The sequence below is a fragment of the Neoarthrinium moseri genome, assembly GCF_022829205.1.
Source record: "Neoarthrinium moseri strain CBS 164.80 chromosome Unknown scaffold3_Wmoseri_CBS_16480, whole genome shotgun sequence".
In the NCBI taxonomy this organism is placed as follows: Eukaryota; Fungi; Ascomycota; class Sordariomycetes; order Amphisphaeriales; family Apiosporaceae; genus Neoarthrinium; species Neoarthrinium moseri.
This window is the reverse complement of record NW_026055117.1, coordinates 378,958-393,033: the sequence shown is the minus strand read 5'-3', so window position 1 is coordinate 393,033 and position 14,076 is coordinate 378,958. Positions and strand designations below refer to the sequence as shown.

Genomic DNA, 14,076 nt, shown 5'->3' with positions numbered 1-14,076 from the left:
GCACACTTGACATGGGTTCCTCTGACGCGATACCTTGTAACAAGATTCACTCCAACTGCTTATAAGGCACAGAAGACCTCGGAGGTCAGCTTCAACCAGCCAAGAACGTAACTTGAGGACACTTGTCAATCAAACTGCAACCGATAGAGTAACGATCATGGCAACACCAACTGCAGAGAACTTCCCGAAGCCCAAGTCCATCATCGGTGGCTGTCTCTGCGGATCCATCAGGCATAAGGTGGATTTTCCTGCGGACCATGACTTTTTGAAGTGGGTAAGTGGAGTACAAGCCAAAGGATGAGCAAATCTATACTAGATCTGATTGTATCGCTAACGGAACTCACAGAGCGGCAGTTGCCAATGCACGCAATGTCGGCGCAACACTGGCTCTGTGATCTTCTTCTCTCACACAGTTCCTCTCAAAATCATAACCTGCACGACACCTGCCTCAAGCCCTAAGAACTATGCTGCCATGCCTGGCTACCAGCGCGAGATCTGCACGAATTGCGGCAGCTTCCTGTACTGGAAAGACGAGTCATCCGAGGATCTGGAGCTGGCCGTTGGATGCGTTGACCCTGAGTATTTGTTGAGGAAAAGGGTAAGAACGATGAATACGGTTTTGCACTGCTCAACGAATCCGGCCACAATGCCTTTGGCGAGAACGAAATCAAGGGGATCACAGATGGGTGGGTGGGTAGGCATGGCAGGTGGTTAAAGAGCAGTGAAGTTGGTGTGCCAATAATCTGAGAGCCTGCATGCAGTATATCGCTCTGTCATGGGTACACTCCTTATGTATAGCCTTGATCTTCAATTCTGCGTTCATCACTTCTGTGCTTATTTGGACCGGTGCAATATTGCTAGTTTCATCGGAGAATACTAAATAAAGTAACTCGTAAACGCCAGGTAGTTCAAACAAGTTTCCTGCAAAGGTTGAGACACACACATGAGTTGTGTGATTTTTCCAACAAGACCACGTTTGTGGCGATGGTTCAATATCAAAATAAACGTGATCATTCATTAAAGTCGGTTTCGCCTCTGTCTGCGGCTATATATAGCTTTGGAAACTTTGTATTGCACACTTCAAAATCGACTTCACATTCACCGTCCTTATAGAGGTCTCAATGAACTTATGGACGTTTGACTCTATCATTTTATTCCAGTTGATCTATGCATTCTAATGCCATTGTACAGATGGGTATCTGCGCCGCCATGGCTGGCAGGGGTTTGGGTGCTCAGTTGCTGGGGATGGTGGTTGTTACTATTGGCCCTATAGCGGCTTCTGCATCATTCATATGGACTACTTTTAATATCAGAGGATGCCCGCTATACCTACATACTGCCTGCCCGCTACGATTGAGTCTGGGGCTGTTGCAGCCGTCGCACTGCCAACATACACGTAGAGCAATGTTGAGTGGGATGCCGTCAGGTGGGCACTGGGGGCAGCGGGAAATTGGATTGTGCCGCGATGAAATACATGTAACACTGCGAAGGTGTAGGGTGAGGTGTGCATGAGCTGTAACAAGACTGAATTTCGTCAACTCTGACTCTACATCTTCGGAGTCCATTAGGTTTGGCCAAAAACAAAAACCGTACTCCACAGTATGATTGATCTCGATCCGCTTCTACGTCTGATTCAGCGCAATGCTTAATCAATGAACGGAACTCAACGCTAGAAGAGAATGATGTGCCATTTGAATCTTATCCGAGTAACAAGATACAGGAAACTACGAACCCAGCCATTTGCGTGTTGGCTCACCCCTTTCAGTTTCTGCCGTTCCTAACCATGTGTATTGGGAGGAGAATGACAGCGACGCTATTGCTCTTGATGAGAATGAAGGCGACATGATAGGAGAGACTCTGGCCCAGCAGTCGAACCTAGATGTACTTTGCGCGAGCTTCTTGGTGAACCAGCGTAAGTGTATGGGGAGATGCAGGACATGATTTTCGCCCTATGCATTCTCAAACTATACATGATCGGCGTATGCTGGCTGGGGGACGAGAGATGGAGAGTGTTCTTTTCTCGCCCGACTGGGCAAAGCTTGACGTGGAAAGCTCTGATGTCAGGAAGCTTCCTGATACCTACAGTTGGCCATGGCATGAAGGACCGATTTCATCTTCTCACGCTGGAGGTTGCGCCAACTTTTGTCGACTCTACTATCAGATCTGCTGGGCTCAGGCCAATGACTTACTGAACAGCGCCTGCAGAGGTGCAAAGTTTGACAATCTGCTTCGATTATCACTGCAACGTGAACTATGAACCATTCCTCAGCCTTTATCATCACCTAGACGATAGACATGTGATGGACTAATTCACACAGGAAGCTCTGCAGACATTACTTGGTCACAAAACTGCTGCGGGGGTTCGGGAATATCGATGATGGATGATTCGAAACATGATCAGAACATGATGTGCTGTTGAAAAGGGCTTTAAAAGCAATTTGGGTAGACTCTAGTTGAGGCTAGGACTACGTGATCTTAGATAGATCTGAGGGCTCGCGCGAGGTTGACCCTCCATCCCCTGACTGCACCGTCAGATGAACTGCGGGGACGCCCAGATGATACTATGTAAGCCATCTCGTTGACTATGGCTAGGTGCTGTTCATCCCTCTCCACTTTATATTTCCACATCTTTTTAACGTCTAGTTCTATTGCACCGGAGGCCAGGGCCCCTTGCAGGCGCTAACTTTATACAGGCTAATGGTAGTATACTCTAGCCCAAAATGCTCAAGGTACAACACGCCGTCTCACAAAAGTTCTCAGCTCAAGTTGGCCCCGGTTAGCCCAGCGGAATGGCTTGAGCCTCCCGCGTGACTCGTTACCAGGAATGGATGGTCCGGGCATTTCCTCATACCATGATATATAACATTCTGTCTGCTTGTTGACGATGGATATTCCTCTCTTGTCGTCAGCCTGCTCAATTCAGCACTTTGGTGCCAGTCATTCATTAATTGGCCCGTCAATTGAAATCGAACCGTCATGAAGCATTCTGCAATTCTGGCCGTATCAGGCCTGTTCGGCAGCCTTGCCGCTGCTTCGGCTTGCTGCAACAACCGATGCGTAAGGGGTAGGCCATTCTTTCATCTCCAGATTGAGTCAAAAAGGTGATGCTCGATTGCTAATGAGTCGTTCTTCGTAAACCGAACAGCCATCGTTTCTCCTTCTGTACTTGGCGTTGCGGATTGTTCGTCGCTTCTTGCAACGACGGTGACGCCAGCGACTAGGTATGTTGACATGAGATTCGTCCACTGCCCATTTGCGCGCGTGATAGAAAGCTGACGATAGTCAGCACCATTACTTCGACTGTCACCTTGGGTAAAGCCCAAAACGTGACGTTTGTGGTGTCATCCGCCTACACGACTGACATCACGACCACAGTCTACACTGAGACAATTGTATCCACATCCAGCCTTACTGTGACGGAGAGCGTCGATGTTATCACAGCAACGCAGACGGAGACTACAATAGTATCGACTGAAACGCAAACAGTGTTGACAACAGTTACTGCAACCCCAGTCAAGGCACGCCGCGCCGCCAACGACACCTTGGGTCTCCCGCAATACGCATCAGTCTGTGGATCTTGGCCCAAGTATGCCGATGCATGCTCGTGTATCGGGGCCGCGCCGGGTACTATCACAGCGCCTACACCCATTACCACCATCACTGTGACCGAGACCCAGGTAGGTCGGCATTTCCGTTATCACAGGTGTTCCATGACAAGGGTTTATTATCCCCAACAGTCTCAGCTGACACTTCGTAACAGACTAAATATTCCAATGTCACGTCAAGTGTTCTCAGCACCGAAACCCGCACGATCCCCGTTTCTATCAGTGTTTCGACCACCGAGATCGACACCGTCCCGGTAACTGCCACAACTACAACCACGCAGATAGCTTACATCAGTGCTACAACGACAACCGTGGCGACCGCTACAGCCACAGTGTCCACTTGTGTTAATATCGTCCAAAACCCTGGTTTCGACGACGCCACAGTCTCCCCGTGGACGTTTGTGGATTCTGGAATGCAACGGTTGGAAGATCCATCGAAAGCACACTCTGGTGGCAAAGCTGCGTAAGTTAGAATATCGTTGTTCTCTTCAGATTTGAGGCTCATAGCTTTTAGGTTGTCCGTCATCACCACTTTCGCACAGAGAAACCGTGTTACTCAGACAATCAACCTGGTATCGGGCAATCCCTATCGCATCCGATATTGGTGGGCTATCAACTCCGGTGTGGCCGGGAGCGGTAACCGTGGCTGCTACATTACTACGATAATAGGGGGTGGTGTGGTCTACAGCGACTTCCCAATTCCGGCTGTCCCGCTTAACACTTGGGCCGCCCACGAGATCTCGTTCACGGCCCCTTCTGATAGTCCACTGCTCGCGATTTACATGTTTTGCAACCAACAGGCCAACGGTTTGCAAGTACTTCTCGATGATGTTTCCGTCTATCCCGACACAACTGCAGGGTCTGATGGTTACTGCATTCCTCCAGCCATATGAAGTCTGGTGAACTTGGACTTGGTAGAACATAATATACTCAATGTAGAAAGACCGCATTGAGTCCCTCTCTCAAGCTTCTGTTCTTCAACATCATACCTGGGCATATGTACCTCCATTCTCGCTACCCAGAACCTCAGGAGGGAGGTGGGGTGAAGACTCAAGGGCCACAGTTCTGGAATGCCCACAGAGATCATAATCACCAATAAAGTCACCAGTCAAGTTCTAGGCTGCTCCTTACCTCAACTCAGCAAGAAGAGACCCTTTCACAGTACCGGTGGGAAAGATCGTCCACCTATTACGCTAAATGCAAGCTCTTCATGACAACTCTGAACTGTCCGCCATTCCCCGGGGAGTACACTCTCTCTTCCTACTTAAACCCGTTGTTCTTGCCATCCGGCTATACAATCTTGTCAAGTATCCCACGCTACAATGAAACGACTGAACGATAACTCGTCCACTGCCACCGTCTGCACCAAGGCTGGCGACTTAGTGTATTTCTTGTCCTTTCCGAAGTATTGGAAACATCCGTACCGGGCAAATTCGCCTTTCTGGCCATTGTGCCGTAGTAGCAACCCTCTAGTGTCCTCTGTGAAACTATCTTGGCATACCACAAAGTTGGCCCTGCCACGAAGGATTGTGAAGCCATACTTTCGTAGGGTTCCTGACAGTCCTCGATGTGATCTCCCACCACAAATACTTCTCACACCGAACCAACTTCAGTGTAGTAGTGTTGATCACTGCCTCGAGGTTCTGATGGGAGTTTGGGACGCGCCGGTAGTAATCTGCCATGTGCCAGAAGATCTCGCGTTGAGTCCTCTGGTGATTGGGCGGCTGAAATGTGACTGTGGCCAGAGGAGAGGTGGCACGCTGCCAAATGCGCGACGTGAACGAACCAGTGGTGGAACTTTCTAGGAACTTGAATTCAACCGCATCTGGAATGCTCATCCAGGACCAGGTCGGAACATCGTTCGCAGCTGATATTGGGGAAACTGCAGTGTGGTGCGATGACACTATGTTCAAGTGCCATACCAGTTGGTAGGCTATCATGACCGACCAGAGTCCGTAAACATGAGACAAGGGGTTGAATTCTGACCCGCAAAGAGCTCCGTGCTGCTTTGCTTTGGCAGCTAGGGCACTTTTATCTTTTCCCACGGATCCTCTGCTGTTGCTATAGGTCGGGCCGCCATAAGAGACGCCAAAAATGTAGCGAGCCCTTCATCGAAGGACCGGTATCCCTTACTAAGGCGGGCAAGATCCTATGATTTGAGGTCAAGGTCATATGGGGAATAAGCGTAAGCGCTGAAACGCGGCCATTCTTCAGGCCAGCTGGGAACCATGAGCTATGAGCTGTTGGTGAGACACACGTCAACCAAAAATGTTACTTGCTGCTGAACATAGTAGCCGTGGCCAGAACGTAGTCTCGCTGGGGAGCAACTCCATTCCACAACGATGACTACTTCACTCGATCAGAATATTATTTCGAAGGATAAACAGCACGGATTTCGTCAGGACACCACTTTGGGCTGATGGCGGCCATTTGGCTGTGTTCATAGGACCGAGGAAAGAGGCCATCGGAGGACGATGAACCCAGTATCTGCTGAGGCATATACATCGCAAATGCTTGCATGACTATCTGCAGTGCTCGAACACAAACCTGGCACCCATGCGTGGGATGAACCCGCTGACAGCACGATGTAGATAGCTTCTTGCAGACCCTCAGGGGGAATTTAAAGGCTATATGAGATAGCTGAACGAATTTCCAGGTTTGTCACCTGCTCTGTAATCTGGGATTGATGACTGACAGTTCCGTAAGTCGCAGAGGCTGCATCGGTGCGATGTTTTCTTTCATGCCGAGAAGTCTACTCCAACCAATTGCTGCTGCACGTAGTGCGCCAACTCGAAGGCTTTCTCCAACAAGCATCCCTATGGTGTCTTATGCATTGCTGATGAAAATCACAACTGTCTACTAAGATTAGAAGTTTGTGCTCCCTTTCGAGCTTCTCCAAAGGGCGGCTGATAACAATAAGACCCAACAGGAAGAACTTTTAACTTTTTTCTTCCTTCATTCTTCTGTGTCAAGTCGAACTTCATCCAGCCATTAGTTAACACCAACAAGTGCAAAAATTTGAAGAGCGTTGGCAAAAGAATAACTGCACTAGCCGCGAATCGAACGCGGGGCCCATCGATGGCAACGATGGATTTTACCACTAAACCACTAGTGCTGATGAATTATCTCCGAGTTATTTAGATATATACGTGTAAATTATAGTGGGTTTAGACGGGTCCACTTTTGCAACATAGCATGTACGAGCCAGCCAAACCCGAACAGGGAGGATTGTGTTATTACAACGAGGTATCGTCGCAAGCAAAACTTCCAGGTGCATTCCAGTCATTCGTATATTACATGGCACATTTCGATCTGTCAAAGAGGATAATTGAATGAAAGGATCTTCAGACGGCAAGGGGAGGTAGGGATAGCACATTGCCAGACCTGATAAAAAGCGGCGCATTTCCAACAAATGCCTGCTTTCGAACGGCGCCTAGAAACAGACTCGTAGTAGCTTTCTACAGGGACGGTGAAACAAAATTCTCTTTTCTGTTAGAGGTGCCATGGGTCGCTCGGTTGCTTGATAGCTTTCCAACCGATTTCTAGCAGCTCACTGCTCATTGATCCGGAGCTGTACCTTGGTGAACGGGGAGCTTGAGGGAGTAACTTCTAGGATGACAGATTTCTGACCTGATTATATGAAATCCTTGCTCTCAAGCTGATCTGCAGCGTATCCCACTTCCAAATCCCGATCTCTGGACGAAGCTTTCCTCTTTTGCCGGCACGTTACGATCTGCCAGACCAACAGTGTCAAAGCAGTAAGTACAGTAGCTACCAGAATGAACACCCAAAGAGAATCCGATACAACCGACCCTTCACTTGGTGACCAGTCGAACATGGACATGGAGAATATAGACTAGTCACTCTGGTCAGTCATGTTGCGTGTGAGCTTTTCTGTATCCTTACTTACGGCAACAGCTGAGACAGGCAGATAGAACATTGTAAGAAATGCTATCGACTTCATCTGTCCGTTGTCCTGCTTCGCATCGAGTGCAATAGAATTATTAGCTCTAGCGATGTTTGTGTTGACGATGGCATCACGCCTGGCAATGTGACTCCAGACCTTCATACCATTCACAGTAAGTAAACTTTCTCGACGCAGGGTGGTCAAAATAGACTCACGGTCTGCATTGTGATAGACATGTTATCCATTATCATGTTACACTCCTCAATCTTGTCATCATATTCGTCCATGATTTCAAGTATCCTCGCCTTGAGCATTTTATTCACATTAATTACATCAATACTGTTCCCATTAGCAAGGATATCTTCCTGGTCCACAGAACGTAGGACAGTCTGGTGCTTGGCTGAGCTTGAGGGCTTGAAGTCGTCACAGAACTGGACCATTTTTGCGAGTTGTCTCTTCACTGTTTTCAACTCTTTGGCAAGGCTCTGACTTTCATAGCATAGTTGTAGATAATCACTCATCTGCTCCTCGTTCATGTCCAGCATTACCAGATCTCGGTCCGGCGAGTCGGACAGTGAACTGGTCCGTAGCGTGAAGCGATCGAGTGTATCTTCTACGCGCTCTGAGAGGCGTTTTCGCTCTAACTCAGCGAATATGCCGGGGATCAGGAGAGGGTGCGCCAGACTCGCAGACGATACTTTGGCCAACCTAGCCTCAAATTGTCGTCGTTGACTGACGCTACATCCGAACACCATGGCGCAGGTGAGATCGCTGTCAGGAAAGAAGGTTGTAGATAGCGCGAGATCGTCTGGCCATTGTGAAGACATGCGGCAGGTAATAACTTACAATACACTGTAAGTCTTCCCATCTAGTGACCAAATAACTTAATATGAACAAAGACGAAGATCAATGTACCTATGCTGGGAGTTTTGCAGCTCGGTTCGATTAGTTGCGTTAGGGAGAAGTAGGCCGTCTCTCGAGCAACCGTTCGTGAGATCGTTCGATGAAGCCGCAGTCTTCTGGTGATTCCTTCGAATGCTGGACGGCTGAATGGCAAGTATGAGATTGGTGATGCTTCATCGTCTGAGATGCTCTTTGCTCGGTCACATAGGCTATCTTCAAATATCAACTAGGTTCCTAGTTATCTTCGTTCAAGCCTAGGACTGACATGACGCATAGGCCGGCTGCTTCAGGCTGACGCTTCAGAAATGAATTCTGGTAAACTTTAGTACTCCATGTGCCAATTATTCATTCGCCTTGTCTTGGAAACCCCTGAAGTACATTATTTGTCCATTCTTCCCAGCCCTCTCCAGTGGTTAAAGTATTAACAGTCAATGCCTAAGTTTGTGTGAACAGTCTCTTTGCGAACGCAACAATCCAGGAGCATTTACATCTTCTGCGAAATAACGCTGTATTACAGTGCTTTCCCGTTCCTGGTACCGGAATAAATCGAGGTCGTGCTCACTGAATGTGAATTCAGAGCTAGTCCAGTCCATAGTAAAATATTTTCGGAGTCCAGGAAAGAGGCTGAACAGATTCTCCACACAACAACCACAAGCGCCGTCTCCATGGACACCAGACACGATTCGTACTGAGACAATGAGACAATGAACCTGATAAGGGTTGCTGAGACAGAAGAGCACTACAATTATGCGGGGCCCTCGCCTTCCCGTGTAGCCACCATGTATGTACTCAAGTAACTAACCGACTCGGGTACTCGCCCAATATGCACGCTATATGCATCATCAACAACCACCCAACCGTATCATCGCCCGCTCGCAGCTGACCCTGCCCCCCCAGCTGCGTGCGTGATGAAGCAGTTCTGACGAGGCAATTTTCGATTGCTGCAATAACCGTCACCTAATTGTGGAGACGTATTGGGCTCCGATGCACACAGTCAGTCGATATTGGGTAATACCTGCTCCCATAAAGTGGAAGCAGCAAATATGTGTTCCAAGACCTTGCCTGGTGTCCAATCTTGAATTTCACGTGCAGTCAAAACACATCGTCCATCAGGCGGCCTCTTGACGGACTGAAAGAATGATCTCGCGGCGGTCATCGAATCGTTCTGACACTACAGTCCGCAGCTGCAGTAGCACCCACACGTCGATCTCGAGGTCAGGGACCGAGCAAGTACTGCGCAAGAGATACAAGGACCCGGTAAAGCTCCGCGAGGGCCTTGATCGACTTCTAGGAAAGGGTCTCTATAGCTTGAAGGTGTGTTATTTTACTTCAATTTTTTCTTATTCAACACGATTCCCAACGCACCTTTTGACGGCCACAATGCTGATATTATAAAGCTGAGAAATAATCGATATATAATATGTGGCCAAAAGCTGCTCGACAAGGTTCGTGTATCCCCGTTGCTCCAAACAGCCTGTCCGCTTACTTGAACAACAGACTGAAATGGAGGCACTGGAGGAATGTGCGTATCGACATTACGATTCGTATTGACTGCATCGCCTCCGGTAACTGGTCTGCAGATATCCTCTTGTAATAGCAATTGGCAAAGGAGAGAGGGGTATCACAACTTTTTGCCACACAAGACTCCACCGAAATGAACCATAGAAAACAGGTGGATGCATCACCATATCCAAATTTCAACATATCCCTCGTTGTCGAGCCTCGACAGAGCTTCGAAGAGCTCGAATCATGGAGATGGCGCGCCGAACCGTGCGCTGTTGACTCGACTGCTCAGAGTAGATCTATCCGTGCTGTCCACCATCCAATCAGCTGTTGTCCGACGAGTAAGTTCACGCCACTGATTGCTGAGAACTCTTGGAGGGAGTGGTTCTTGTTGAAATATGCTTTGGATTGCTTCTTCATGCACAAATGGGATCAGTCAAAGTACAAAGCGAACTGACTGATAAAGAAGCGGCTCACCTCTGGCATGTACCCACCACGTTTGCAAAGTCTTCCCAACTTTACCTCTCTTTGCAAACTTATTCCTCCCCTCTCTTATTCGACGCCGCACAATCTTCATGCAGGGGACTTTGGTCAATAGTCAAGCCGGATCCCGTGGGTGTGGACATGGTGCATTGTAATACCTCATATTTTGCCGGCATTTCCAGTACATGGCGGACAATTCATCCCAGAGCTCGGAAGCATCCAGACGAAGGTCCCTGTCGGCCAACATCATTCGATTCATGACCAAATTCAACAATTCATGAATGTACTGTGTACATTTCTGGTTTTGGTGGAGCCGTCTTACCCAGTTGAAAACCTGGGGCTTGACGATTGCACAGTTGCCATCCAGGTGGAAGAATATGTCGGAGGTGATATTTTGGTGATCAACCTCTTCTCGAGCGACTGGAAATGCAGTTTTGACCGAATCCCAACCTTCCAAGTACCACGTTGCAAACTCTAGGAAAAAAGCTCCGAGACTCCACATGTCAGACTTTCGACTTAGAGTTGCCTGTGGAAGATCAAATTCAGGGGGTCGATACGAAGGGGACGTCGCTCTTGGCTGTACCATCGAACGAGAATGCTGACGGTGAAACCTCGAGAGGCCAAAATCCGAGATGAAAATCTGCTTCTGGGCTGAATGCTCGTAGACCAAAAGGTTTCCCGCTTTGAGGTCACCGTGCCTGCCAAACTTCTCCCTTTCCGTTGAATCCAGTTCTCTCGCATAGTCGAGATGCAGAAATGCTAAGGACTCTGCGATGGCAACAGCTTCCCGAGCGATCCACAAAATTGAACCCGGATCTTTGGTCCTTGGATTATTTCTCCAATGGGCACGAACACTCCCATCTGCCCAAGGAAAGATGAGGAAGTAAGTCACATCGTTTCCCTCTCGCAACTCAAATGTAGCTAGTAGTTTCACCAGTTGTTTTTCAGGACGGTGTGCAAAACGAAGCAACGGGCTAACTTCGTCTTCGAAGTCCTTTCTGACCTTGGTGTTGAGTTTTTTGATGGCGAAGAGCTGTTCGCCAGATGTATCCTACGGGTAGTTAGCAAAAACTCATCCGTCTATGATATTTATTAGTAGAATAGTGCGGCCTCATACAATGCTGTCAAACCTGTAGTGGCTAGGATGGATCTCCACGCATCGGACCTCGCCAAAGCCGCCTGAGGTATCTGGGTCATCCGACCCCTGGTCACCTTCATTGTTCTGAACCCTGATGTACGTGAAGGGCAGGATCGTCGCCTTGTGCAAAATGTAATGATTGACTCCATGTCTCGGTTGAACGAAGAAAGGGGCAAGATATTTCTCACTGATCTTCAAGAACTTTCTTCGTTCCTCGGAAGTCCACTGGCGGAATGCAGTGCATACATGGCCGGTTTCGTAATGTTTCAGGATATATGGATCCTCGCTGTAACGGTCTGAATGGGGGACCTTGACCAGTGGAAGCCAGTCGTCTGTGACCTCTTGGTGTATGAAAAGGGGTATATCTTCTGCCTTTCTTATGCGAATCAAGGCGGCTACAACTCTTCTGAACGAGCTAAAGGAATCACTGTCTTCTCTGCCACAGATTTCCCTTGCTAGGTTGACTTTATCCTGGCGTGACCAATTTCTGCAGGACCAGAGGTTTCCCAAAAGCTCCAACATTGTGCTTTCATTGATGATTTCACCGAGCTTATCCAGTGGCACGTAGTCAATGCAGCCTGTAGATAAAGGAATGTCGACTTCTGACTTCTTGAGCAAACAGCGAAGACCCTTTGCTGTTGCACTGCCGCCTGGAGTACTTCGCGAGACGGTAGGCCACAGCAAGCGACAGAGATCCTTATTGCCCCGGTCCTTGCACTCGACGAACCCGTATTGCTGCAGGCCCTTCGCCATCATCTTGTCTTACACTGGTGCTGATAGAGGTGCCACGTTGACTAAAGGCAGGAAATGCAGTGGTTGTTGGGCTTGAATAAAAAAGTGGGTAGCCCTGTTGTCTCTCCTATAATGCTGTACTGGAAAGAATGTCGTGGCAAGTGGCACGGAGGACCAAAATTGAGCTTTCAGAACCACTCAAAAGACTTGGGAAACAGCAAGGCATACACCAGACTGACACGGGGCGATTGACAATCAAGTTATATCACTGGTTTCTACGATTACTAGGTTACACAGGCGCATTCACTTCGCAAGGCTCTGGAGAATCCTGAGGGTATCAGCGATGTGGGTGCAGGTTCTGATTTGAAAAAATGGTCCGCCAGGCTGTCCACCGGTTCTTGAGTGGGAGTAAGTGGAAAAAGAGGTTCGTTGGGCTCCTGGTGAGGCATAGCCAAGAGGCTAGATCTGACAAGGCTTCGTACAAGGCGTCTAACGAGGCAGCCATGCCAACATCAGTTGCTGCACTCGGGTTGCATTATTGCCAATAAGACCTGGCAGTGGGTGAGAGCTTTTAGCCGAGCGCACGCATGCAACTGATCCATGCCTATAACTTTGGGGTGCATTTAGAAGCCTCAACTCTTATTATTCCCTTCTTGGGACTAGACATGTCGAATCAGCCACTTTACAGCCGACATTATCATGATTTGTCAGGCTGCAATGCCAGACCAGCTCTAGTGCAAGATGGCGTGGCTGTCCCCAAATCGGCCTGCAGCCGCGTGAAAATGCCGTACACGATCGACTACTGTGGAATCATTTGCTTAGAGTGAAATATTACATTTCCAAGACGCATTTTACATTGGATCCTTTGCATCAAATGGATTGATGCTGTCGAATGATGGTTTTGGTCCTCTTTGCACTTGACTCCCCTCGTACTCCGTACCATCATTAGGGTTCTTCAAACGAACGAGGCTTACATTTTGACCAACACAAAAACAGAAGTGTATGGAGACAGGTACTTTTTTTTGGTACGAGCTACGAGGCCCAGATAGTAGCCCTAATTAGCAGAAATATCAGTTCACCAAGCCCACTTCCACATGAAAGATTTACACCTCTGTTATCAAGTGAATCAAGCATTGTCTGTGTTCATATCATATTATCAGCTGGTACACCATTCCGCTGAAGCCAGTCATACATCACTTTGAGTCACAAGGAGATCCAGACCAGACGAATATCGTGGTATAACAATTCCTGTACAGGCAAATCTACCCCAACCATTCTCAACCGATACTGTCATCGCAGTGGCCGATAACATGTCTCATTTCAAAGGTATCAAATGGAAGGATCTGGATGGCGCAGCACAAATCACGGTTCCTGCATCGTCTGCGTCGGCTCATGAGATCAAGCAAATGCTTGATGGCGATCATAGGCTGGGCTCATATTCGATTCGCGTATGCTACAACTTGAGCCCGAGAAGAGTCTCACAATACTTATTGGTAGAATTAGCTTCGAGCAGACGTCTATAAAGTCAAAATAGAAGGTAGAAACGTTGAGCAGGTCAGAGTAAGCCACAGTCATTTGCAATATATGTCATGATGAGCGTCCATTCTAACAATCCTACAAGAACTTCCTACGGGTACCTCACAGATAGCATGCGGCAACTTTGAGACGTCAACAGCATAGTTTTTAGGGTCTTATTAGACCGAGAATGTAACTGGGCCTTTATTCGCGACAAAGTTAACTTGTGACAGTTGCGAACACTTAGGGTAGCTAAGACTCTTATGAGAGGAGAGGAGTCGGAGCAATAT

The 14,076-nt window shown here is 48.2% G+C and overlaps 4 protein-coding genes across 4 annotated transcripts; 2 read left to right on the top strand and 2 right to left on the bottom strand.

Moving 5' to 3' along the window:
• Positions 1-157: 157 nt before the first annotated feature.
• JN550_001506 (uncharacterized protein) lies at positions 158-715 on the top strand (the record flags this gene model as incomplete). Its single annotated transcript, XM_049312698.1, has 3 exons — positions 158-274; positions 347-598; positions 683-715. The coding sequence occupies 3 exons, from the start codon at positions 158-160 to the stop codon at positions 713-715; spliced, it is 402 nt and encodes a 133-aa protein (XP_049176357.1).
• Positions 716-2,976: 2,261 nt separating this feature from the next.
• JN550_001505 (uncharacterized protein) lies at positions 2,977-4,498 on the top strand (the record flags this gene model as incomplete). The annotated part of the gene is made up of 5 exons (XM_049312697.1): positions 2,977-3,064; positions 3,146-3,221; positions 3,287-3,677; positions 3,761-4,068; positions 4,120-4,498. The coding sequence occupies 5 exons, from the start codon at positions 2,977-2,979 to the stop codon at positions 4,496-4,498; spliced, it is 1,242 nt and encodes a 413-aa protein (XP_049176356.1).
• Positions 4,499-7,239: 2,741 nt separating this feature from the next.
• On the bottom strand, positions 7,240-8,267 carry JN550_001504 (uncharacterized protein; the record flags this gene model as incomplete). Its single annotated transcript, XM_049312696.1, has 3 exons — positions 7,240-7,461; positions 7,516-7,668; positions 7,728-8,267. The coding sequence occupies 3 exons, from the start codon at positions 8,265-8,267 to the stop codon at positions 7,240-7,242; spliced, it is 915 nt and encodes a 304-aa protein (XP_049176355.1).
• A 2,249-nt stretch (positions 8,268-10,516) lies between these two features.
• Positions 10,517-12,295, bottom strand: JN550_001503 (uncharacterized protein; the record flags this gene model as incomplete). Its single annotated transcript, XM_049312695.1, has 2 exons — positions 10,517-11,452; positions 11,519-12,295. The coding sequence occupies 2 exons, from the start codon at positions 12,293-12,295 to the stop codon at positions 10,517-10,519; spliced, it is 1,713 nt and encodes a 570-aa protein (XP_049176354.1).
• Positions 12,296-14,076: the final 1,781 nt, after the last annotated feature.